The sequence below is a fragment of the Crocodylus porosus genome, unplaced genomic scaffold (assembly GCF_001723895.1).
Source record: "Crocodylus porosus isolate Cpor-Errol unplaced genomic scaffold, CroPor_comp1, whole genome shotgun sequence".
NCBI lineage: Eukaryota > Metazoa > Chordata > Crocodylia > Crocodylidae > Crocodylus > Crocodylus porosus.
Genome location: NW_017728913.1, coordinates 12,446,356 through 12,473,518, shown reverse-complemented (window position 1 = coordinate 12,473,518; position 27,163 = coordinate 12,446,356). Strand labels below are relative to the sequence as shown.

Genomic DNA, 27,163 nt, shown 5'->3' with positions numbered 1-27,163 from the left:
AGCTAGCCCACCCAATGACACTGTCCTTTTACTGTAGCTCCTCCTCTGCCATGCAAGCTCTTTAGGACAGGAACTGCTACACTATGCATTCATAAAGAGCCCAGCACATTGGTTCCTTATCTGACTGCAATCTCTAGGTGCTCCAGTAGTACAATGTGGTACATGTTGTGGAAGAAATTAAACTTTGCGTTGTGTTTCATATTAGAATTCACAGACCCAGCATTAGTTTATTGGCGCTCATACCATACAATTGTAGGGAGGAGATCTAAGCAGAATTCCCCACCTCTACAAGTTAATATACCTTTTTATACCTAAAATTTTTAAACAAAGCATCCTTGAAAAGCAAGTCAGGGGTAAATCATAACAGTTGCTTGCTCATCAACACGTTTTTGTTTTTGAGAACTGTTATCACCTTTTTGTTTTTAGGAAAGAGAGAAACATTTGTTCCTAAAGAACTGTGCATGGAGTCGTAATAAGCAGAAGAGTTTTTCCTTATCTTAAAACCTTTTAAAATACTAAGCAAGAACATTTTTTTCTTCACTTTATAGCCAACTTAGAGGCCTGGATAAATTTATAGTCAAGTTAAAGGCCTGGATAAATGTATAGTCAAGTTAGAGGCCTAGATAAATCTACTTCAACAATGTGGAAACTATATGTATGTATCCTTAGTGTCCTTATAGAGCTCTGATATATGCAATAAGTGGGGAAAGAGGAGTATCTGAGATATGGTATGTGAACTACATAGCAGGGAAAAGCAAGTTCAGTCTAGGGCAGGGGAGGGCAATTATTTCAGCTGGAGAGCCACTTAATAAGTTTTGGTGACCTGTTGAGAGCCACACACAAAATATTTCAGGAGATATCATTTTAACAAATTATAGTTGAAAAAAATCATATTAAAGATCAATCATCTACTATAACACATTTTAATTTTATTTCAAAAAATATTTTTTGCTCTGATTTACGTTTTTTGAATAGTGTATATAGAGGTGATTCCATATAGGTCAAAATAAAGTCTTACACTGGTATATTGTGTGTGTGGTGGGGTGGGAGCATGTGTGTGGAAGGGGTGTGATGTGTATGTGAGGGGGGTGGGTGTGTATGTGTTTGTGGGGGGCTGGCCATTCAATAGGTCCTCAGAGCTGGCTAGGGGCTGGGGAAAAGAGGAGGGGAAGGGAGAGGCACACTTCCCCACTCTACCACTACGTCACGTGCTACCTGTTGTCTGGGGTGGTGCATCAGGGACAGTAGGACAAGGAGGAAGAGGAAGGCAAGGAGAGCTGAGCAGTACCTGGGTGACTGCAGCAGCAGTGGGAGCAGGCCCACTGGGAAGCTGTGTATGCTGGCTGGGACCAGGGCCAGGGCCAGGGCTGGGACAGTACAGTCAGCAGGCATAGGGCAGGTATGGTGAGAGCACAGTGCAGGCTGCCCCAGGTGGGAACAGGTGGGCATGGAGGCAGCTGTGGGCTGTATACAGTCAGTTGGTAGTCCAGATCTGGTCTGTGGGATGTATTTTGTCCATCCCTGGTCTACAGCAATGGTTCTCAATCTTTTTGACTCAAGAGGCCCCTCCTCAGCCTTATGGTACCTCTCAGAAAATGCTAGCTCATAGCTTTCACCCATTTTTGACTATGGAAAAGTAACAGAACAATTCATTTCTTGCAAAGAATTCAGAAAGACCATAACAGGTCAGAATATATTTGACATTCCTGTTTGAAAACTCTGGATTTATCTTGTGACTTTTGTAGGTTTTGTACGCATCACAGTGCTAATATTGAGAAGCATCATGCAACAGCCTTTAAAAGATCTCATGGCACCCCAGCTTGCTGTACCACTTTGGTTGAGAACCACTGACTAAGGGGGTAAGATCTGAACAGAACAACTGGTGGCTTGTGACTTTTTACAATTTTTTTCTTTATTCCTTCTCATTGGATTGTGTGTCAGGTTAGTGCACCTTACTTTATATAAAATAAGAACACGTTCTTCTACAGTAGCAGAAAATGTTTAATGAATATTAATCCACCTCACTGAAAACACTTGTTTCTGTGTTAAACATGTAAAAATATGTATAATTTAAATGAAGGAGCTAGTAAAATTAAAGAATTCTTTCCCTCTGGTTTTGAATGGCTTTATAAGCAAATAGAATGGACCTGATTCAAGACTATAAATAATGCTGTTAGTTATATGTGTATTGTGGGATCAAATAAAAAATGGTACAAAAGTTCTTGTGAGTTATTTTAATGGGCCAGGCATACATTCCAGTTTAGGTCACAATATATTCAAATATAAACTTTGGTGCATTTCTTTGATGTAGATGAAATTCAGTGGGTATGCACTCAAAGAAGGTATCCAAGATATGAGCATGAAAACATTTGACATTGCTCATTTAATGTGGAAAGAATGGTCTAATCTTTATACTCACCTTCTTCAATGAATACCATGACCCTTTCCAATTCATCCATACAACACCATCATCTGTACCATGTTTTGCCATATCCCAGGTGTATAACCCACCCCAATAATATCTGCCATTGAGGTTGGCTGCATGGCAGCGATTATACCACCAGCCACCACCATCTTCTTTAGAACACTGTTTTCTTGGATCTGCATGTATCCTAGAGGAAAAAGTGTACACAGTTAATAATAATGAATGAACTGTACATAGACAAGACAACAGAATAACTTTGTTTGTGTGTGTGTGTGTGCGTCTATTTTTGTTGATCCTAAAAATGTATCAAAAGTTGTCCCTAAATTTTCCACCAAAGACTAACTGTCTAGAGTGTGCACCATACACCTCACTGGATAAAAAAGCTTGCTAGTAGCCAATCTATAATGAAAAGTTCACAAAAGGAATTGCCATGTAAAATGAATCATCTACAAATGCTATTAAGTAAGATGATCCTCTGTCATCAAATTATTGAGCACAATTCTTGCTCTATCTTTTTTTTGGGGGGGGGGAGGGGTCTGCTTCAGTTTGCTGATATTTGTCAGCCCTTGGTAACAAAACAGGCTTACTTATGTGCCTTGTTAAAACTTACAGGGCAGATCTCAGAGCCAGCGGCAAAACCAGAAGTGCACTTCCATCAGCACTTCCAGTTTCATGGCTGGCACTTTCAGAGGGTGCCTGGCCGATCTCAGGAGGTGCACATGCACCCATGTGCACCCCCTACACATTGCCAATGTGCGCCAATGACCACAGCACATTGAGCTGGCAGGCCCCCGCACTGAAGCACCCTCATGCCCCAGCTAGCCCCATCCCCATCTACGTGTGTGCTGCAGCACACTAAATAAATGCTCCTACCTTGGGGGTCTTCAAAAGGAGGCTAAATAATCACCTAGCCAGCATTGTTTGACCCTAGCATTCTTTCCTGCCTGTGGGGGCAGGGGGTCAGACTTGATGATTTGCTCAGGTCCCTTCCGACCCTACCAACTATGAAATAATGTTGCTTAGGATATTACTTGTGTTGGGCAGTACTATCCTATGGCAGAGCATGTTAGTTTACTGTGGCCTAATAGTGTTGTACATGTGGATGCTGAGGCTTTACTGCGGAGTTAATTAGTCAGCTCTGCAGTATATGTCACATGTAAACACACTCCCTGTATTCTATTTTGATTTCTAGTTATCTGGGTTCAATGCAGGTTTGGTAGCATTTGAAAATAATCTTGATGACCTTATTCTTATTCTAGAATGCACTTGACAATAGTTCATACCACAGAGATGTCACCTCTAGGTTGGAAAACTGATTATAAGAAGTCAAGGACTTAAACAGCACAGATATTACCTTCCACTAGTACTCCTTGCCCAAATTCTTTCTAGTACTAAGTATTCACTTGTTTACTGAATCAGTGTCATCATGAGTGCTATTTAATCAGTAACATCTTCAGTTACTAAAAGGATTGCATGGTGTGAAAAAATGCCAATTTGTAGACATTGATATGATTATCAGAAACAGTGCAGCTGTGTTTGAAGGTTCTTAGTATTTAATTCTGGTATGGCTGAAATCCAACCCATGGCTTCACTGGGGAAAATTCTGCCGTTGGATATGTCAGTGGAACATTGCATGTACCTGGCTCATGACTGGCAGATCACATACCTTGTGTGATTGTGAAACTTTGCTGAATGAGCATATTTGAAGACACTATGGAACAATGTAGTTAGCTGCACATTAAGCACTAGGGTCTTATATATGTTAGCTGCAGCTCAATATAAAAAAACCCCAACCTAATGAAATCGCTAATGCAAATATTGAACATACCATCCATCATTGTCTCTGTCAAAAGTGCTGAAGTACATGCCATTATGAACTGTCATTGTTCTGTTCTCGCCATGCAGTTGTGAAGCTCCTTCCATAAGGGCATTGCCAGCCGTGCCTTTGTAGTTAGTAAGTGAGAGCTGATACTTGTGTGCCTCATTCTGGATGGTGAATCCTCCATATTGAGCTGTAACCTTATTATTATCCCAATCCTCCATTTCAATTAAAACCTCAGTAGGTCCGATTTTGGTGAGCTGGCTGATTTTATCATTTCCAAGCCAATATTCACCTGAAAACAATGAAAGCAAATTCTGGAAAATGACATTCAGAATATACTTTAATGCATCTTTACTACTTGCCCAAAATCTATTGCAGTTGGTTAGTTCATGAAATTTTTTCTAATCGATTGTGGGAAACTATAAGAAACATAACAGTATAGTTGTAAGTACAAAACCAGTTCATGTTTTGTGTTCAGAATTTTACCTGGGGAATTGCAGTATTTTTTCTCTCTACCCTTTGCAACATTTCCAAATCCTTTCTTATATGAATCCCATGTTCTCCCAAAGCCAACACTTCCATCTTGACGGTTCTGAATCAAAGTCCATCCTGTAACAGCAACAATTTATAAATTATAAACTAGAAAAATAATTTTAGGGCACAGTCCTGATCCTATTTGTGTCCAAGGGAACTTCGCAGTTGACTTCAAATTGGTGCAGGACTGAAATGTTACTGTTTATAAACTTCCACCTTTACTCATGTTGAGCAGTACCTTATTCCCAGAGTCTCAGGGAATTGTTTGTTCCCTTAAGACAGAAGCAATGACAACATTAGAGAAGCAATAGTTCTCTCTTTGGAGCATGACTACCTGAAATAATCTTTCAAAAGTTAAATTGTTCTGTTGGCATGAGCATCTAGCTCCATGTCAGAAGCAAGAAATACTAGAAGACTTCATGCTGCACTAGATTTTGACATAGGTTGGAGGTGATGATGTGGAGGAGGAGTTCTGGGAAGCAGACGAAGCCTCGGTTGCATTTCCTCCCATGTTTCCTTCTTTTTTGTGGATTAATAAATAATACAATGCAGTCCTTGAACAAGTGCAGATAAATTACCACCGTACAACCAGCCCATCCTGACTTGCCTTAGATCAGGTGGCTATTTCTAACTCAATCTAACTTCCTTCCCCCTAACCTCCCCAAATGTCTGTATGCAGCCCCAGCTAGCCCCCCCCACCCCAGCTACACTGTCCTTTTACAATGTATCAACATTTTATATACTAAGTCCATTTCATGATTATTCAACCATTTCTTTCACAGCTTTTTTACAGAAACTCTTGTTATGGGCCCCCTTCTGTCTCAAAACCCAGTCTGCCAGTACTTGGTTCTCAAAACATTTAAGAATTCTGCAGATTACAAAAAAAGCTTGTGTGAGGAAGTAAAATACCATAACCTACAAAGAAGATGCTATAGTAATAAAATATAAATACAAGTCATAGCTGGAGAACAAGTGCTTTAAATTAACTAATAATAAATTCAGTAAATTGTGATTCCATCCTAACATGCACAAATGCAAAGAAGTAAGAGTGCAAATTCTTTTTGTCAATATTTTCCTTCTCACAACATCATAGCTTATCTCACACTGACCTCCTTTCTCTGTAGCCATATCACAGTAAACTTTGTAAGGTTTGGTGAAAGTATCCGGCTGAATGAGGTACATTTCTGATGTCTCACCTCCTTTTCTGAAAATGTCTTCACATTCTGAAAACATAAACCAATAGTGCATCTTATTTTGAGAGCTATGATCTTCTACTAGAACAATCCTCTGCATGGAGAAAATGATTAAAAGGATAGCCTTCTTTTCGCTGATTACACAATAATAATATTTTTTAAAATCTAATAATATTTTTTAAAATCTAAAAATAAAAATATTTTAAAAATATTTTTTAAAATCTAAAATCTAATATTTTTTAAAATCTAGCTTAAGTCCACTTAAGCTAGAGTTCACCTTGGTTTAAATCACTCCCTCAGCCTTTTTAGACCCAAAACAACCCTTGGAAAATGTCAGCTCTTACCTTTTTGACTCTGGAAAAATAATAAAGCAATTCGTCTATTTCAAGGATGCAAAGAATTCAGAAAGACCACAACAGGTTGGAATGCTTTGACAGAACAGATTTCTGTTTGAAATTTCTGGCTTTGCATGTGGGTGTTTGCACATTTGACAGCACTAAAAGGATCTTGTGGAACCCCAGGGTGCCTTGGCACCCTGGTTAAGAATCTCTGATCCAAAGGATAAATGAGATGCCATTCAAAAGAATCAAGAAAGAACCACTAACCGACACTCATATAGGCTGAGATTTTCAAAATTGCCTAAATGGTTTAGGAGCACAAATTCCTATTCGCTTTCTATAATATTTTGAAAGCCAGTGAAACTTCTGCTCCTACAACAATTAGGCCATTTAAAAATCCAAAGCCCAATTAAAATATACAACAGGTAACACACATGATTTTCCATATCCATTTAGGATGCTGGTCTATCTGCCTTGGTATCCTAATTGGTTACTAGTATCAGACACTTAACAAGAAGATGAAACTGAATTGGATAATGCATCTGTCTAATTGTACCAGGATTTAAATGGGAGATTTTCTTTAGATCTACATGAATTACCTTTGCCTGAAACCACTGGGATATTGCAAGAAACAGTGCAAGGGGAGCGGCAGTTGTCCATTTGGGATGATATGGCAGCTTCCAGTTTTTGTATCTTTTTGTGTAAATTGTCCACAATTGAACGAAGAACTCGGATGGCAGATGGAATGTTGTTGTCCATATTCTCCTTAATGAAATGATACTGCTGCTCTATTTCTGTGCTATACTCAGAAACTACATTCTGATTGTCTGAAAAACAAAAATGTATAAAAGTCACCATGATTTGCAACCTGTTTGCCAAATAGTTGAAGATAATTTCATTCTAAAATATGATCAGTCAGCAGTATTTAAGATTTCACTTCTTCCTTAGCCATGGATAGATTGCTTTATTGCTTTTCTCCTAGCTACCTTGATTCCACTGCATCAAACACTTTTCTTTAAGCCCTGCAATGAGGGTATACTTGTAGATTCGTTATTGTTCCTATTGCCAAGGAACGGTAAGAGACATGTTTCTAGAAGCCACAATGGCTGCCCAAGAACTGGACCTCAAAAATGTGATGGGCATCAGAAAGCAGTGAGGGAAGAGAGGGGGCTGCTGGAATAACTTTGGGGTGCCCTGTGAGCGCTTTACCTCTGACTTCGATAAAAGCAGAGCCAAGCTCATGGCCCTCCTGTTGGATTATTAGATTTATGATTATAGTTTGTGAGATCGTATCTCCCAAGATGAATGCTCTATAATATCTGTAACCCTTTAAAAAAGTCTCAAGTTATGTATAAGTAACTGTGGCAATATAAATGTCTGTAATCCCAATTTAATTCATTGAAACATATGAATAATGTACCTGTTCTTTGTTTCTTTCTTTTTACCAAATTCTCTTCTATTGTAGTCACATACACTTGGAAATTTCCAGAGTTTTCAGATAATTTCTGTACTTTATCATTTAGGTCATGAACAGTTGATTTCACACTTTTCTCTTGCTTTACCAATGTCATTTGCAGCTCACATCCAGTTGGACACAACACGCCCTAAAAAACAAAAGAATCAGTTACAAGTGTGGTAAATTAGAGCATTTTTACACATGCTTTGGAGGGGAGGGGGGCACTTTAATTAGAATGGCTCTGTGTACTGCTCTAATTAACGCTCCTGGAGAATCTTGTGTATCGGCATCCCACGCTTCAAAATGGCAGTAGGGCACTTTGTCTAAAGCTCATTGAATGAGCTTTAAAGCACTCCTGCTGCCATTTTGAAGTGTGGGGATGCAAATACATAAGACACGGAAGCTGGAGCATGTTAATTAGCATGCTCTGACTAGTTGTAATTCCAGTGCATTGGAGCAGCCCCCCAGACTGTGTACAGGTACCCTTAGAGCCCAGACTTTCAAACGTGGGTATGCTTAGCCTCACTATAATTTTTTTCTCTATAAGTTCAAAGCGTTAATTATTTTAGTTGCTTAAATAAGATCTGAGTCCAGGCATAATGCCATGAAATCAACAGCAATATAGAATGAGTCAGAAAGAATAAAAGAATGAACTGAGCAACAATTTTAAAAGATAAATTCTAGAAAAAAAATATTATTTCTGGAGAAGCATCAATATCCAACTGGAAAAATCTGTGTATCGAATTCACTTCAATTGCCTAAGGAATATTCCAGGAAGAATAGACCTGTTGAGCAGCTGAACAAGCCCAAGTTCTAACCCTGCATTTTCCACATGCAATATTGATAAAAGACAACAGTAATGAAGTGAAAGGATTGGCAGGTACCTAATGGAAACCTTTTTTTACTCAGACAAGTCCACACTGCTGTGAGGTTTGATACATTTCTGAAATCAAGGAAAAACCTCTTGTTGTTAACGACGTCAGTCTACACTACAGTTATAATATGAATAGACCTACTAGCTCATCTGCTGCATGCTTGCAGCCTCCAACATCGGGATAAACAATGGGCCTTTTATGTTGGCCACTGGTGGGTGGTTTCGTTGGACGAGGACGATATCCGCCTACAGAAATGGGAGGAGGAGCTGGTCTAAGGGTTGGACCTAGCTCCCGTCTTTTATCCAGTGGCCTGTGTCCTCGAGCATCCGCGAACGTTTCTCCACCCTACATAAAGAAAAGCAAGAGAAAGGCCCTTCATAACCATGCATTATAATATTCATTGTTAGAATATTATAATACCCATTTTTTTAAGTTGGATATGTAAACATGCAATAATAAAATAAGTATTTATCTGTACATTTCAATTATCATTGCACCATCTTATCAGTTTTAAATTTAACAAAAGAAGCATGCTAATTCTATCTAAAATGAAAAGATATTTTGGTCAAAGACCTAAGCATTATCATGGGCAGGTAAACAAAAGCATTTACCCAACAAGCTTTGACAATCAAAAGAGTGAAAAAAGATATTAGGAGAGCTAAGTGAAATAGAAATAATAATGAAATATTATGCTACATGTTAGTAATAGGTATGCCTTTTCTTGCCAGGCTAAACAGTACACTTCAAAATAGCAAAAAAAGAGAAAAGCCCCAGAAAAAATTAACAAATTTAGAACGAATCACAAGAAATACATTTTATACAACATAACCATTGTATACCATGGAGCTTTAAAAGGGAATTAAAAAAAAGTGGGGATTAGCCACTTTTTCATATAGCTAAGAAGATAGTATGTACTCAGGCGATTAACATAAAAAATGAAAGGCAAGTTATTCTATAATTGCCCTCAATTGGGAGTCTCTTGAACCTTCCTGTGATGTATGTTTCTGGACATGGTCAGAAACAAGATACTTGTACAGCTGTAGCTCTGGCCTGAACTAATTCCTTGGTCAATGAGTAAGGTCAATTTTTGAAGCACGTTAAAACCATGATTGGGCAATATTACTTACCACAAGCACAGAAACATAACTAAAAGCAGCCATGATCCTAAATTCTGTAGCAGGAAATAGTGGGTGTCAGGTAGGGAGGAGGGGGATGACTTAAGAATTTGAATCATGTCCACAAATTTTTGTAGGCAGCACTGAGATTGTAATTTATTCATTTGCTGTAGTGCATTACATTTTCAGCTGTTGAAAGCATTAAACACTTTCTAAAAAAACCGTATTTATCTATTTTAAAACACGATCACTAAAAACTCCAAAGTGCTGAATAACAAAAACAGGGGTGAGGAACATAAATATTTTGTCTGGACCAAAAGATCAAGACTTTGAATCAAATGCTTCTCCAACCTTCCACACTTCTACGCTATTCCACTGAAATTAGTAACACTTATCTCACAGACAAGGACTTCAGGATTAGACAACAAAAAAGCAAGCAATATATGCATTAGAAACCTGCTGGGAAGCTATTTAGTAGAATAATATTTCCAGAAAATAATATTTAAGAAAAAGTGTCTTGTTCATCCCCAGCTGGTGGTCCTCATTTGTTTGGGGTTTGTAAAATATAAAACAAATATTGGCAGACCCTAAATCAAATAATAATTTTATCTTAAATTCTTTCCTTCAGTAAAATGAAATATATCAGAGGTATAAATGTGAATAAGCTAATAATAGATGGTCCCTGATTGTTTTGCAATTTCCTCTGATTTTGTTCCAAAAGGTACTCTCCGGACACATCTATACAGGATGTTTACTGCACAGTTGACTAAGTAGCTCTGCAGTAAACATTGCACATCTACACGTGCACCCCTATTAGGCTGGAGTAAATTAATTAACTCCACAGCAGGATAGTACTTGTTAATACAAAGTACTTGTTAATACAAGTACTATCTTGCTGTAGAGTTTTTAACCGTGCATCAGTGCACATATAGATTTATAATCCAGAGCTGTATGAGCTGGCAGCCAATTGCTTTTGTTGCTCATTTAAGGTCTTATTCAAAGTCCAATGAATCAATGGAAAGATTGCTACTGACAACAATAAACTTTAGTTCAACACCTTACTTATCACACACTTTACTACTCTTTTCAACCTGCAGAGTTTGCTTCCTGTGCTATTCATGAAAAATCAGCATTGCTGCAAATTCTTGAATCTATTTAGTGGAGCATAGCAAAAAATCCAGTCTTACCGTAGGGGTTTCAACATCCTACAACAAGAGAAGGAAAGAAAGGAAAACATATCAGAAAATATAAATGAAACTATTTTGTTGTTAAATATGAAAGAAAAAATATAATTAGAAGCACCTGAGCTCCATTAAGTGGAGCATGAATATATTCTCGATGTAGTTTAACATTTTTCATTTCTGTAGATTAATTGAATTCAAAAGCTTACAAAGTCATGCATGCCATCAAATAAAATTAAACATTACTATTGTTATTAAGTATTATCTCTACTACAACCTCAGGATCGTAGTCAGTTTGACCCTGGGCTTTAACTATGGAAACACAGAGCAGAAACAAGAGCAACAACTTCATGATGCTGACTTGCTTGAACATCTCAGCTTCCTCTGCTGAAGGCTCTGATGGCACTGTGAGTTCATATATATATATATATGGATGAGGCATTCTTAATTTTCCTGTCTTGTTTATGATAGGTCAGATGACTAAGAGTCATCATCTCTCTGTTAATATTTAACATCTCTGTTCACTTTGTCCCTGAACAAATTCACTAGTTGAGCAACATCTCAGGACAAACCTTATCTCAATGTCACATATACCCTCCCTTTCTAAAAGCATAATTTAAATACATCCTTAGAAATCATCTGTAGATAATCTGTAGATTCAGCCTTAAAATCACCAGATTACGTGAAGTTAGTTTTTTCCGAAAACCACCATAAAAGTTATATTAACTGGGGGACGTATGTACCAAATGTCACAACCTTGTATGTTTCTTCTTTTCTGCAACCTTAAATTTTAAATAAGAATTTTATTTAATATTAATCAAAATATTATCCATAGCGCCAAATTATACTGTACAGATCTGAGGTATCTGAAGATGACATACTTAATAAATATACATTTCTATGAGTATCAGTATATGGCAAGTAAATAATGGCTACATAATAATTTTTAACGCACCACTTTAAAAGTCTTGGTTGGGAAGCAGAGGCCTAATGTGTGAGAATTCTTTTAAAGGTATTTAAAATTATGGTGCCTGTTGAACAAAGCATTCTTCTGCACCTCCCTAACAGGAAGCATATGACTAGTTCTATTTATTTTAATGGGAATATTGACATGCTTTGTGGAACTGGAACCTGATTTTGACAACACTTGCTCAGTATACATATATATATATAAATGTCAGAATCCAGCTCAGAATGTGGAACATGACATAAACAGGGAGAGTGAGGTGCCAAAATAGAGCCAGAAGACCCACAGCTACACTTTTTAATATTGGTGTTACAAAGAAAAAATATCTTTTATGGTATGGTTTGTACATTATTTGAACATCTGTACCAGCTGTCACAGTTACTCAATGGATATTTAGTACACAAGGAGTATGTCTACATGAGATGTTAACTGTGCAGTAGCCCAATAACACTGCACAGTAGTGTGTCTGGCAAAAACCATGTTAATATGCTACTGCACAGTATGCATCACAAAAAACCCATATGCCAGTGCTACTGTGCTGTAGCATGAGTTACTGTGCACTGATTTAGTACTTGGTTAGCCAAGCACTAAAATGAATGCACAGTAACTATGGTACGTTAATGGATGTGTAGATGCACCCAGGATATACAAATTTTGGGCTTTTTTGCCTTACTGTAAAAAAAAAATACACTGAAGATTCCCTCCTGCCCAAGATGGTTTGTATGTCAAAAAATGTTCTGAAATATCAACTTTAATTTAAAAACCTTGATGTATAACTCTTACGCTTGTATATTCTCTGTTCTGTGTTGATGACTAATATAGCAAATAATTTGACTATCAGAAATATTCACAAGAATGTCTCATCTTACGAAAATATCAGAGCATAATCATGTGTTATAGTTGCCTATGAATAAAAGTTATATGTGCATAATGACCTTTTAAAGAATGTGTTGTGCAGTTAATGTGCCTAATTAGGTTACAACAATAATAAAGACTCAATAGTGGCATACAGTAACATTGGTATATTAGTATTTGTTAACTTTTTCTATGTTTATTTGATGCCAACATTTTAATATGCACTTTACATTTTTAGCAAATAGTATGAGACTCCTTATGCTGGAGTTTGATAAGCAACAACGGACATGCCTGTTTTGGGGAATAAATTCTGTGATATTTTTGTGAGAGTGAACTATTTAAAGACACAAATGGCAGGTGAGTACCTACTTCGCATTTTCTCTCATAAGGTATTAGATAACTTATTGCCATCTGTGCCTTCAACAACCTCGCCTAAAGACTAGTATTCAAAAGTTCCTTCAGCTTTTGATCTTTATTTATTACAGGCCAAATACGCATGTGTAAACAATGGAGTGGAAGAGTATTCTTTTCCTGCACAAGATACCTGTGTTTTATTTCCACTAAGGTTAGTAGACATGCCACATTCATATTGAAGCAAACAAGTCTCCCCTTAATGTAGGTAGTATATTATACAAGCTGATGCAGTATATCCTATCCGACCAGATGTCAGTGCTTCTCATGAGTAGTTATGTAACCCTCTAGTGGCTGCCCTACACTGAGGCATATTAATTACTACAGCTAGTTATCATGCTCAAATAATATGGACCTTTGCTTTGGAGAAGCACCTAGTTCTGTGCCCTTTGCCACATATTTGTGCTTGAACCAGCAACCCTGATTTCTGTATATATTCAGACACAAGGCTGTTATTTTATTTTGTTTATTTACCAGTCATTTTCAGTTGCTTTTTCCCCTGAAAAGATGCATGTATGCAATTTGTAAGCTTGCAGGTTATTGAATTAAGTCCTTACAATACTGTCCAATATTTGTCCAATTGGTATTTGCAAGGGCATTTCAGTTATCCAGTGATCTCATCTACAAACATGGGAGTTTTCATGTCACTGGTTATTTCTCTGTATAATTTTACTTTCGATTACAAAAGAAATCCAGTGTATCTTCTTGTAGTAATAATGCAACCATCAAGCAAATGTTCATGCATTCAAACAGAACAAAAACTAAAGACCATGGTAGGACAATTTTTTCTTTCTAAAAGAACCAATATTTTTATTCAACTAAAGATAGTTTTCTTCAGGGTCCCCTTAAAAGACCTCCTTCCATTTAATGAGAAACAAAGATGGGTAGATAAGAAATTGCTTGTTTTTAGACCTTTTTCCTATACCTGTGCAGTTGTTGAAATTCTTGTAAACCTCATAAATTCCTGAAATTTGCTTAACCTACCTATGAGCTTAATTATTAAGCTTCTTGGATCAAAATCAGTGGTGGCCTAAGCAAGTGCTACTCCAAGAAATTTGGCCCCTGGTGTCTTGACCCCACAAACATTTTGGCAACATTTCCTGTTTTTATTTGCTAAAAGAAGTCACAAACTGGCTACATGACCATAATATCCTATTGTATTAATTTTTCTATGTTAACTAGTAAATTACATCACTTAGGACTTACCTTAGGTGTCTTTGGACTATCTAGGACTACCTTTAGTAGTCATATTGACACTATATTGGAGCACCTCACAATCTTTAATGCACTTATTCCCATGACACTCCTCTGAGTTAGGGAAGTATTAACAGCCTGATTTTATACATTGGGAACCGAAGATACAGAAAGGATAGTGACTTGCCCAAAGGTCATTCAGAAAGCTTGTGGGGGAGCAGGGAATTAAAACCAGGTTTCATGAGTCTCAGAAGAGGAGTTTACAACTAGGCCATTAGGGCATGGTGCAAAACGCACAGAATTAATAACATTCAGTTGACCTCTGTTCTCTTGAAACTGAATGGTAGTTATAATATTATTTTTACAAACATTAAGAAAATCTCATTTCAGCCCTGTGGCTCATGAAATGTGCACATCTGAGTGCAGGCCCTTGGTCAGTGGTTCTCAACTGCAGTACCAGGCACCCAAAGGCACAGGCACCACTGCCATTGCTGTGGTGGTGGGTGACCAGGTAAGAGTGCCCCACACACCTGGTGCACAGCCAGATTGAAAAGGGCTGTGGCATGCACACACTTCTGCCTCATTAGGGGTCTCCAATAAACATAAAGCAGGCAGGACAGCTTCCTTGTGCCACAGGTCTTCCCAGTCCACTCCCACCACACTTCTCCTAGAAACAAAGGTAGGCAAGACAGTTCCACCTGCCCTGTGTGTCTCTGTCTGGGAGATGTCATGAAGGGTTGGACTAGGAAGGGTAGCAGCATGGCCCAGCTCTCCTTCCTGCTCCTGGAGCTCTTAGGCCCTGGATTGTCCACATGTTAACACCTTTAAGTGGCTTAAAGCACTCATTATGCAGCTCAAGGTTATACCAGGGCAGGATTATTTCTTGATCCACATAACCCACCTCCTGTTCCATTAAAGTGTGGCTACTCCCCGCAGCTGTGTTGCTTAGGTTGAAGGTGTTACTGCAAGCTAGCACTAAGCTGATCAACATTTGTGCAGCTCATGGTGGAACATATAACCAGGCCCTCAGTTTGGTTATGCATCGGGCACACGGCAGTTTTACCTGGTTGAGAACCACTGAGGTTAGCAGAGGCAGCACCAGCCATGGTTCTTAACAGGGGTAGCCACCAAATTCAAAATATTTGTGGGGGGAGGCAGTGCACTGACTCTAAAAAGGTTGAGACCCTGCTAGCTAATGGAGTGATGGTGTGAGAGGTGCAGACCCATGTGTCTGATGTGGCTTTCAGTGCTCTTCGTGCTTGAAGACCAGTCCCACCCAGTACCTTTGCCTGGTCTTCCCCCTTGAATGTCAAAATACAGCATGTCATTATGTATTTGTTATGCTTGTCTGAGGACAGCCTGGAAGCACAACAAAGTGTGATTGTTGTACAGGAGATGCTTAGTAGTTTCATCTTGCAAATGCTGAAGTCAAATGAAGACTCCAGTGCAGCAAAGTTTATGTTCTAACCTGAAGTCTCATTTACACTACAGGGCTGACCAGCCAAACTAGCTGAGCTATATGAGCAAACAAGCACTCACCTTGTGGAGATACAGCTCAGACGGGCAAAAGCATTCTTTTACTCATACCGTAACCCAGTTTCCAAAACAGAATAAATTGCATTGTCAAGCAGGAATTTTTTGGTTATGTGAATCAACGCTGGGGTTTTTGCTGATATAGCTATTGTTGGTTAGAGGTATGGCTTTTCACATTCTTAAACAACATACAGATGTTAGCAACACTCTTGTGAGTAGACAAAGCCTAAATTAGACCTGAAAGCAGATCTTTTAAAATCACTCAGAAATGAGTATCAGGGGAAATTTATGTTACAAGCAAAACATTTGTAAACACCTTTCATGTATTTTTCCTCAAATATTTTTTCTTGACATCTACAGATGGGGAGAAATCTCTCCTGAACCTCTGCTGCCTGGATGTTGCTGCAGATTTATTACCAGTAATTGTGATGACAAGGCAATCTACTGTTGTGTCCCTAGTTGTCATCTTCACCTGTATGATAGTTGGTACAAAAATATACACTACCTGAGGTTAAAAAAAAAAAAAACTGAATATTTGGGCCATGCAGTTCTCATTCTGTTGGTTTTTCTGATCAGTGGTGCAATGCTCTTTAAACAAGCCCACAGAGTCAGACAAGTCAAGGTCACTGATTTAGTGACTCCCAGATCAAAGGTAAATACTGTCCTTTGCAGCAGTCTAAATGGGGGAGGTAGCTGGACTTTCTTGGGCCACAGATAAGCTATAATGTTTACTGAATTTAATTTTAAGAAGACTACCATTTGTTAGTCAGGGATTTAGAAATGTCTTTTTTAAACAGCTAATGTTGCAATGTTGTCATATTGACTCTGAAAACAATAGTGTAGGCGAAGAAACTAATCTCTGATTCCCTCAGCTGCTGTTTTACTGGTAACGAATATGTATTGCAAAAGTTTCTTGTAAATGAGAATCAAATTAAGCAACATATCTTAAGAACAAGATACTACTTAATGATTCATGAGTAGAACAGTCTTTGCTGTTCACATCAGCCTTGTAAACAGTGCTATATGTATGCAAATGACTAATAACTTTTTCCAAGTGATGACCAATAAAAACTTAATTAGTTTGTAAACAAAATTTCCAGAATTTCTGAAGAAAGTGAAATGTGTTCTTGAATGTTATAAAAAATAAAGTAAAGCAACCGACCTGTTAAAATGCTTACTAAACAGATTTATTAAAGGTCTGGGGATAAATTCATCTTTAGGATAAAACTGGTGGAACAAATGAAGTTATCATAAAGGTGAATTTGTCCCATGTCTTTTAAGACTACCAGCACAAACTTTGCCCATTTTGAAATGTGCACACCTCACACAGTATTTACATTGCGTATCTCCATGCATATAACCATTATGTGGTGCTTTTTCCTAGAGAGCATGATGCTTGAATTTTCCTTGTAGCAGAAACTCAAATCCTAAAGGTTTTGGCAAACAGGCTGAAATAGTAAAGTCCTCAAGCTGGAGAGGCTAGTCTTTTACTTGTAAAATGTCAGAAATGACTGGAACTATGTAAATAAAAATTGTAATACATGAGCTTCAAAAATTTCTCCCAGAATTGGCCATAATAGAAAATTAGGGTTTACCTGGACATTCTGGTCTAGATCCTATTTCTCTTTACACACCTAAATAGCACTTTCCCAAAGATGTCACCACCATTTTTAGCCTGGGGGCTAGAACACTGTCCTGGGGAGCAGGAGAGGAAGGTTTAAACCCCTTCGGATAAGGCAAACCTAGAACTTGTGTATCCTATTCCTGTTGTATGCTCTAACTGCTAGGCCTTTGAGCTAAAACATAGGAGTGTTTTATCATCCTCCATGGTATAAAACCTGTTAACCATGGTTTTTTGCATGGCTACAATCCTATACCCCAGCAAGCGTTCATCATCACATTCCTGCTTGGTCAGAGCGCCATCTGCTGAACATGCTTAGTAGCTAAGTGGATGCTTGTGTGTCTAGATTACATTTGAAAACAAACTGTGTAATTGCCCCCAGAAAAACCACTTATGCAGCTGGAAAAGGCCATATGTGCATGCAAATAGAGTAGAAAAGAATAGAACTCTTCTAACAATACAAAACTCTAAAGATTACTAATAGGAGGTTCCTTCTAAAATGTGAAGAATAAAAACTACTCATTAGTTTTTGTGAAAAATATGTTGTTCATCCTTTGCAAGCGAAGATGACTGCATCCAGTGCGGGGGGTGGGGAGAGGAGGAGGGAAAGGAAGCGAGAAAGATGAAGGAGGGAGAAAAGAGAAAGGGAGAAAGAAGAGAGAGGAAAGAGAGAGGTGGGGGGTGGAGGATATGTCATGTGGGTATGCAAGTGATTTATAAGCACAGTCTTTGCCCTGAACAATCTGCTGCAGCAGGGGCAGAAGGGTGATGAGGACTGGACACGAGAGATCCTCATTTTCCTGGTCATGTGTAGCCTTCTGTGCTTGTCCTTTGGTGTCCGACAGGACTTCTCACCTGGAGAGGGTATACTCATTCCCTGGTACGTAGACAGCTTGTTGGCTTATGCATCTGCATGACAGCTGTAAGTTCTCTTCTGCTACGTCTTTGGTGTTATGAAAAGTAGAGAGGCTGATCTTCAACGGCCTCATGCAGTCCTCACAGACTACATGTGTTCCAGATCTCAGGGCTCTGCCTCCCCTACACCCTGCCTAGCACCTCCCAGATGACAACACAGATACAGAATGCTCAGAAAATTTTCTGAAATTCCTTTTTCAGCATTAAGGATCAAATAAAAAAAACCCCCAGAACCAGTATATCTCCTCCACTCAGGAGGTAAAAGGTCTGTAGCAAAAGCACTTTCTGTATGCCGAGACTAAGGAAAGTTGGCTCCCCTTCCTCTTTACTCGGTTCTTTTTCTCATGACTTTCTGTCTTGCCTGGAGGTTGTTTTGGCCTGCCTCTGGTTGTTGTTACTGTGGAGAACCAGTCCCCATCTTCTGGTAAGTTGCCTGGCTCCTCCAAGCCAGCTTCAGTGTAAGCCACTTGCTGCTGTGGTTCTCACCATTTGCCCATGCTGGGGCAATCCCTAAGGCACACGGCCACTGCTGTGCTGCCACAGCCACTTCCAGTTCCCCCGCCTGCCTGTTCTGGGCAGCTTTTCAGCTCTGCTGCCATGTTCCACCCCTCCCATTGGGATTGGTGAGTCTCTATAAAATGGGCTCAAGCTGGGGCCAGCGTCCCTGGGCATGTCCACTGTACTTCTGTGTGGTGACCTGAGTGCCTCATCCCACCTGTGTGTGGAGCTGGTTGAGCTGCACTGCCACACCACATGTTTCCTCACTGCCTCTGTCGTGTGCCACTGCTCAAAGGCCCATGCTCTGCTCTGGACCGATGACCTCCAAGATGGATGGTCACTAGCGATTTGCTCCCACGACTCTGGGTCAATGCCAAAACTCTTTAGGGACATCTTTAGGGTGTCCTTGTACCGCTTACTCCATATTGTTTGGTGCACCATGAAAGTGTACTGCATTTGACAGTTTGCCGTAGATTTTCTTCAGCAGGTAAGTGTCGGGCATTCTTGAAAGGTGCCCAGCACACCTTAGTTGTACCAGTTTTAGTAGGGCATGAATACTGGGGAGAGATGATCTTCTGAGCACCTCAGTGTACAGAATCTTGTCCTGCCACTTGACTTTTACTATCTGTCACAGGCAGCACAGGTGGAAGCGCTTTAGCTTTTAGGCTAGCTGAAATATAGATAGAATAACATTTACTCATAGTATTTTGTGTATTATCAAATTAAGACCTGACATCTAGCAATGTAAATGAACAAATCAACCAAAAAAACCCTCCTCTTTTCTTGACAACCCTCAAATAAAATCAAAATACAATCCGTCTTTAACTGACATAAATGTATCTGAGAACCATCTACTTTTTAGAGACATTGGAATCTAAATTTATTCACCAGCTCCCTAGTGCCCCTTTGTATACATCAAAGAGGGAACTCAGGAGAGATGAAAAGCACTTGCCTAACAGTACCTGTGAGATCTGAGAGAAAGAAATGGAACCACTTGAGTGACTATCTCTACAGAGTCTGTAGGCAAATCAACAATACTTGATCATCAACTCCATCCAAGACTGGTGTGTCCAAAAAGCATTAGCATCAATCCTATTCTTCATCCATTACCAGTAAAACATCAAAGCACACAAACAGTATAGTGTCCATCCTAAAACCACAACTAGCATGAACTGGCAGATCAAAGATACCTGCAGTTATTGATGAAGCTCCCTTTCCAGAATCATCCTGATAACCTTTTCATGACAAGAAGGTTAAAGACAGATGGCAATAAAAGAAGAAACTGTCAGTGGCAAGAGAATATTTCTTGAACAATGTTCTAACAATTGCTTCTATAAGAGAAGCTAATATTTTACCCTCTCAGATTATTTCACAATTATCTCTAATAGTGACCTCTACAACTCTCCTTTCTATTGAGTCCAGAGGGGCAGCAATGTAAACTAGTTATTAGAACTGGCACATCCCTAGTATCTCCAGGGTCTCAGAAACCATTCTTGCTTGACATTTAAGCAGGAAAAAAATGTAGTTGTATCTTAGACATAAAGCTTTGCTACCGTTGTCTGCCAGTGAGATGCACGTTCTTTTCCTGGATCCTCTGATATCCAGCAGAATCTACTAGGCTTAGAGGGTTCATCTCCATGTGAAACCTGCACTCTATGCTCAAAACTAAAGTAATGATCCATCCATGACAAGCCATGATCTGCACACCCACATATACTTACTCCTTACCTCTAACTTCATCCCTAAATGAACAAACAAAACATGGTAAATGAGTTAAGTCAGAAGCCATTGGGAGTAAGTTCATGTTTAGTAAGATGGCCATTTTACCTTAAGTTACCTCAGCTGAATGAAATGCAATCACCAAGAACAAGCTGCCTTGGTTAGTCCAATAGCATGGATGCTCTACATTACCTCAAGCATGGGTGCTGCAAAGCAGCCAGGTAATCTTCACCTCAGCAGCAATCCCCTGTTAATGCCAAGGTAGGACTAAACTGCAGGACTAAAGCATGTTATTTGATTTAGTATGGAAGTGAAATAGGTTATGTAGAATTATGTTACACTTTATCAGTATAAATAGCATAATTTCCAGGCACATAAATGGCCTTTTTAGCACTTACACATAGTTTGCAATTCTACTATTCTCTTATCTATGCAGTATAGATACAGAAGTGCTTATACAACTACTGTGCATGCTCAGTAGGTAACACAATGGCCAAGCAAGTGCATGTGAATAAGTCATGACACTGTGGCTGAACAAAAACTCATGTCTGGTAGGTGCTGGACAAAGGAAGAGGATTCTCCCATGACTCTGGTGTTAGACCAAGCAAGAGGAGGACTCTTTCTCATGTTAACCCCAAAGCAGAGTGAGCAGAGCAATGGTTCCTGAAGAAGGAGACCCAGTGCCTTGAGCCTTTTTCACTCAGAGAGAGTTTGAACCTGTACCTCTCTGACTTCCCAGCATGGTTCTTAAACCATCATGTAACAGATTAGGCACTATCCAGCTCCTTTTCCAGAGTACAGCTTGAGGCAGAGGCATCGCACCTTGTGTTTAATATTCATGGATAAAATAAATGGAGAAAATTTTGCACCATTTGAAAGAAAGGTGAGAGCAGAAGTCTCCTGAAGGAAGATGACTGACACTGGGCTATGGACTCACTTCTGCAGAGCCTAGCTCACAAACATCTGGCTGAAAAACACTGCATTGAGTGGGAAGGGGAGGTTAGCTATACCTGGGCCAGGTGAACAGGAAGCCTGGCCTGCTGACCAAGGTGGTGGAGATAACTGGGATATAAACTCCCCTCCAGAGCAGAAGGGGGGGGGACTGATCCAGTCCAGTTGAGTCCAGTCTAGTCCAGTCCAGTACTGTTCCTGTGGCTGAGAAGGATGGAGTGCTCCAAGGGGCCAGGAACAAATGAAAGCCTGACAAGAGGACCTGATGCCTGAAAGGAGGAGCCCCTATCAGTGAAGAAAGAGTGAGTGAATGAGTACATGCAAAGCCCTGGGGGACTCTTGGTGTTAACTCAGGAAGGATCCTGGGGAAGTGGGCACCAAGAAGACTGAGAGCTGTTTATGTTAACCCAGGAGGAGACCTGGGGGGTGAGCAAACCTAGGGGACTGGTGACTGTTTACATTGCTGAGGAGAGGCCTTGGAGGGAGAGGGTGCAGCCCAAAGACCTTTTATGTTAAGTTGATTGGGGTCTACTTTTCTTTTTGTTATTTCTGCTCATACTGTTAGTACCACCCAGTGAACTGGAAGGGGCCATGGAGGGGGTTGAGGACTAGTGGACTGGAGGCCTGGGTGGGGTTGAGGCCCACATAGTCCAGGGGCAGTGATAAAGACAGGTGGGCTCCAGCAGGGCCGGGTCCCAGCCAATGATAGAGTGAGGGAGAGGAGGATGGACCTCTGTGCTGCCTGGTCAGACTTGTAGTTGCAAAGGAAGAAGGGGAAGTAAGGTACCCATGACTAGACTTTGGTTACCCAAAGGCAGCCTCCTAAATAACATATCAATTTATAGCATCAAGGCATGGCAGGGGAGAGAGAGGAGCCAGATTAGGGTGCCAGGGTAGGCAGAAAGGTGCCACAGGGCCACCAGGGGCCCATGACCACCCCTGAGGGGTACACCCCATTACAGTGATCAGAAAGAAGATTCAAATCCTGTGGCTTAGAAGGGGGAAGCACCCCCTGTGTGCTTCCTCAGGAAATGTCCTAACCACTTAGTTACAGTTACCACCTAACCACTTCCTAGAAACTTACGCTTCTTACACCTATGCATTGGCCAATGGGTATGTGCAACAAGTATGTGGATGCTTACACATCCACCACACTATATCAGTAACAGAATTGCAAAGTGTGTAAGTGACAAAAAGGCTATTTCTTTAACTGGAAAACTGCCATGTAGACACAGAAAAGATAACAATTCCCTCTCTCTGCCTTTATTAAAGGCCAAATGTAAGCAATGTGGATGTATATGTATAAATAATGCTGATACATAAAGAGATGTTTGTAACTACAAATATATTATCTTGGTAATTGTATATTAAAATTTAAGTGAAAATGTGCTCTTTGAAAAATAGGCCCTTGCTTCTTTAGGCATTTACTCTTTGTTAGTTGATGTAGTTATCCTAATTTAACATAACAGTACAGTTATCCATTTAAAGTTACATTTTACAGTTTTAGAATTAGAAATATTTCTCCTTTTACACTTCACTTTGGCTAATTTCACACTTAAATCTTAATACAGCAGAGCTCCCATTAAAAATTTAGACTCTTCTAAAATACTCCTACATTACACAGCACAAAGAAAAAGTTGGATTAAATCACAAGACATCAAGTCCAAACTCACAGAGCAATCCTATAAAGACATTTTCTCACTTAGGCAGTAGAGACACACTTGTCAGCAGGCTCTAACCAGTGTTATAAAGGCTGAGTTAAATACTGGGCATCTTTCTGAAAGCTAACTACTGCACTCATCTGTTCAAGATGTGTAATTGTAATTAGTATATATACTTAATGTTCACTAGCTGTTATATAGTTACATATATTCACCATCAAGAAATTGGCAACATTGGATGGTAGAAATAAGGCATTTTTGTTTGGCTAAAACAAAAATATAGAAGTCAGCAGCTGTAGATAAAGTTGTCAAAGTATATACATTCTAAACCAGTAAGTGCCAACCTTTTTTGGCAAGCATAGCACAAATTAGACCCACATTTATTCCTTGTTCCCTCTCCAGTCGTTCTTCCTCTGCCTGATTTGCTGCTCTGCTTCCTGCTCTATCTGTAGCTCCCTGCCGCCTCCCTGATTTGCTGTCTGCCACAGACAGAGGCTGCCTATGCCACTTAGGGCACATGTGCTGCTGGTTGTCTCTCCCCGATAAAACAGTCTTTTTTCAGTTATTTTCAACTTTATTCAAGATTTCTCTTTTGGGTGAACTTTTCAGAATTTAATTTCAAAGTGTATGTGGGTGTGGGTGTGGGTGTGGGAGGGAGAAATTAAAGTTTTAGCAAATTTGAGTAAGCTATTGTGGAGTAAAAGAAAGTGACGGAAAATCCAGAGATATTCTGCCTATTACACTGAAAAATGAGATGTAAGTCAGCTCTGATCTCATATTTAATTAAAGCAGCCTCTTAACCTATCTTGAAACCTATCAAATGTTGTAAATGTGATTTCAGATTTTCTTTCAATTTAAGATGGCCTGCCACTTACGATTTGGATGCAAATTACATATGCCTGTAACTTTGTGAGAACAAAGCTAATTCAATACACATTTGCAACATCTAGCATGGATAGAATAGATAATCTAATCACAAAAGGGGACAGTTAAAAATGGTATGTATATGAGAAGTGAGTTTTAATGGAAGCTATATTTAAACTTTAGAAGATTGATTACCAGGCTATTGTTACAATACAATAATAGCCTGTTACCAAGTTGCAACTTTATCTATACTGTTCACTATGAAGCTGATATTTTAATATAGTAATGTGTCACTGCCAAAATTGTATACGCTACAGATTCCTACCCCACCCCTGCCACAGGAGACATTAGTTCAGTTTCAGGAAGTCTGAAGGTAATCTATGAAACTCTTCTATATAGATCTCAAGCCTCATACGTCTCACAAAATTGGCTATATGCACTATAAATAATGTCACAGAGCCATTTTGCAAGAGCACTTAATATTTAAAAAATATCATATGCTATTGATATTTAAGAGAGGTAGCCTTGACAGCAGGTACCCTTACAAAGAAATGTAATTGTAATGGTTTTAAGAAGTTCCTGGACACTAAAAGAATCTGTATCATTTTTATTTAACTGTTTTTCAAGTCAGAGAAACAGAGTTGTGGTGCTTTCTAATATCTCAAAAGCCCAAATCAATTGGCACTCCTCTTTAAGGGAACTTTGGAGTACCCAGATAAAAAGCCATGTAATTTGAAAGAGCTGAACATGGTGTCACATGTTCTTGGGACCACACAAAGGCATTTACCACATAAATTTGTCAGACCATACATGTGCACAATGGTCATAAGTGGACAGGGCCTACTTTTTCTGGCAATGTGCTGGCCCTATTCAGAACATGGTATAGCCCCAGTCTCCTCTCATTGCTTAGGCTCCTCTTTATCGCAGTCATCTTAATAACCTTTCTGCACACCTGTTCCAGTTTGAATTTACCTTTCTTGAACCTAGTTGCCCAGAATTTTACCTAGCATTCAGCATTCCAGATGAGGTTTCACCACTGCAATTTACAATGGCATTAAAATTTTCCTGACACGACTGAAAATACCTGTTTTGATACATCTTCAGATCTTATTTTTATTTTTCATAGAGAAAACACATTGGTGGCTCAATAATTCTGTTAATGACCAACGTAGCAAAGTCCTTCTTCTCCTCCGTTGTTTCAAACTGACAAACTTGAAGTTTATTGTATGATTCTGCATCTTATACTACTAAATTTCATCCCTTTCCCATTACCACAGTCCATAATGTCATCTTCCTGCAGGATATTCTGATCGTCTTCTATACTGGTGATAACTCTGAACTTTGTGTCACCAGCAAATGTGAAAAGTATACTTACGCTTTTGATGTGAAGGTTATTAATGAAAATATTAAGTAAGGTCAGAGATTAATCATTGAAGAACTCCACTAGTAATCCTTTCTAGCCCAAAAGTTTCTTGTTTATAACAACTTGCAGAATCCCCTTTAGCCTGTTCCTTTACTTTACAATTCATATACTAATCCTCCTCTTCTCCAACTCAACAGGTAATAATTTGCAATGTGGTGCCATATGAAACGCTTTTCTAGCCCAGATAGATAAGATCTACAATATTTCTCTGAGCTAGAAAATTAGTTATCTTATCAAAGAAAGATACCAGGCTAGTTTGGCATGAACTTTCATTGTTTAACTAATGTTGCACTTTAAGCTATATTCCATTAGAATATAGTGTTGATTCTTTTAGTATTCTGAGACTGAAATTATCCAAATATCTTTGATTTTTTTCTCCCACCTAGGGTGTAGTAATTTTCATTTATCTACATTCATTTCCACTGATCATCCTGCTTTTGCCCCAGTATTACCTTACTGAAAGCTGAGGTAACATATCTCTTTAAGTCTGGGGCAACATCAAGATTATCTTTAATCTCAGGCCCATCCACACTCTACAGTGACTTCACTTATTTCTTTGTTTTGCTTTTATGCTGTTGATGAACCTGAAGCTATTTGTCCTAATTCCATTTGTAAGGATTAACTCAGGTTGACTTTTGATAAATCTTACTTCATATAGACTTTCTGATTGCTAAGACATAGCTTTCTTCACTGAGCAGTCCTTTCTTTCGTTACTCATTGGATCTCTCTTTATTCCTAATACCTTTTTGAAGTAGTTACTCATGCAGTTAGCATGGACCCTTTCTTCAGAGGTTTTTTCTCCTTACATGTGATCTAAATTCCAGATAGTTTGCTCACCTTTGATTTAAAGGAAATCTTTATGTTTATGCCTCTTTCCTAAACAGTTTAGCCTTTGATGTGAGTATTTCATACTCATGTATTTCTCCCTTGTGTCAGCGCTATAGGGAGCCTGTACACGAGTGCTGAGCCTACTCCGATGCACTGGAATTCCAGCATGTTGAGGCAGACTCGATTAATACACAAGGCTGTTGTTGAGCAGCTTCCCCGGGCTCCCCAGCAGTCATGCAACTGACACCACACTTTACATATATTACACATGTAACTGGCTAATTGTTCAGGAAGTTTAGACTGGCCACACATGCAGAGTAATTATCACAGGATAAAAAAAGTCTACCCCACTGTAAAAGAGCCAGGCAGCTACACAGCGAGCGCTGGAGAACATATAACCATGACTCTACGGCTGCTTTCTATCCAACTTGAATGTGAGGCAGGGCCCAGCCCTTGCTCTCTCCAGGTTATCCACATCCCGCTTGAAGTATGGCGCCCAAAATTTTATTATACAATTTAAAAAAGGTATACAAATAATATATTACTATGTCAAGTATTAATTTATATTGCATAAATAATATATTATATTAAATGATAGAATTTGATTATAGAATTTTATTATAGCAATACTAATTTTATTATAGAATAATTAATACTCTTATTATAGGATAAAAATTATCACTGGGTAATTTTAATTCATTTTAAAATATTTAATGGTTAATTTATAAAAAGGAATGTATTAATGTAGCAATGATTTACTAAAATATATTATGTATACTATATA

General features: G+C 39.0%; 1 protein-coding gene across 1 annotated transcript; it reads right to left on the bottom strand.

Moving 5' to 3' along the window:
• Window positions 1-1,983: 1,983 nt before the first annotated feature.
• On the bottom strand, window positions 1,984-11,396 carry FGB (fibrinogen beta chain). The gene is made up of 9 exons (XM_019534502.1): window positions 11,217-11,396; window positions 10,946-10,963; window positions 8,785-8,988; window positions 7,733-7,916; window positions 6,912-7,139; window positions 5,891-6,004; window positions 4,734-4,856; window positions 4,254-4,539; window positions 1,984-2,612 (listed from the first exon to the last, which is right to left on the bottom strand). Exons 1-9 carry the CDS (start codon window positions 11,379-11,381, stop codon window positions 2,384-2,386), a joined length of 1,551 nt encoding a protein of 516 aa, XP_019390047.1. The 5' UTR covers window positions 11,382-11,396; the 3' UTR covers window positions 1,984-2,383.
• Window positions 11,397-27,163: the final 15,767 nt, after the last annotated feature.

What these genes read in the sequence shown, in the direction of transcription:
- FGB (XM_019534502.1), bottom strand. Translation starts at nt 11,381, where the DNA reads ATGCCTCATCCATATATATATATATATGAACTCACAGTGCCATCAGAG. An exon ending in AGCATGCAGCAGATGAGCTA is followed by an intron (nt 7,917 to 8,784) that starts GTAGGTCTATTC and finishes TTTGTTTTTTAG; the next exon opens with GGCGTGTTGTGTCCAACTGG. An exon ending in CCCAGTGGTTTCAGGCAAAG is followed by an intron (nt 6,005 to 6,911) that starts GTAATTCATGTA and finishes TTATGTTTTCAG; the next exon opens with AATGTGAAGACATTTTCAGA.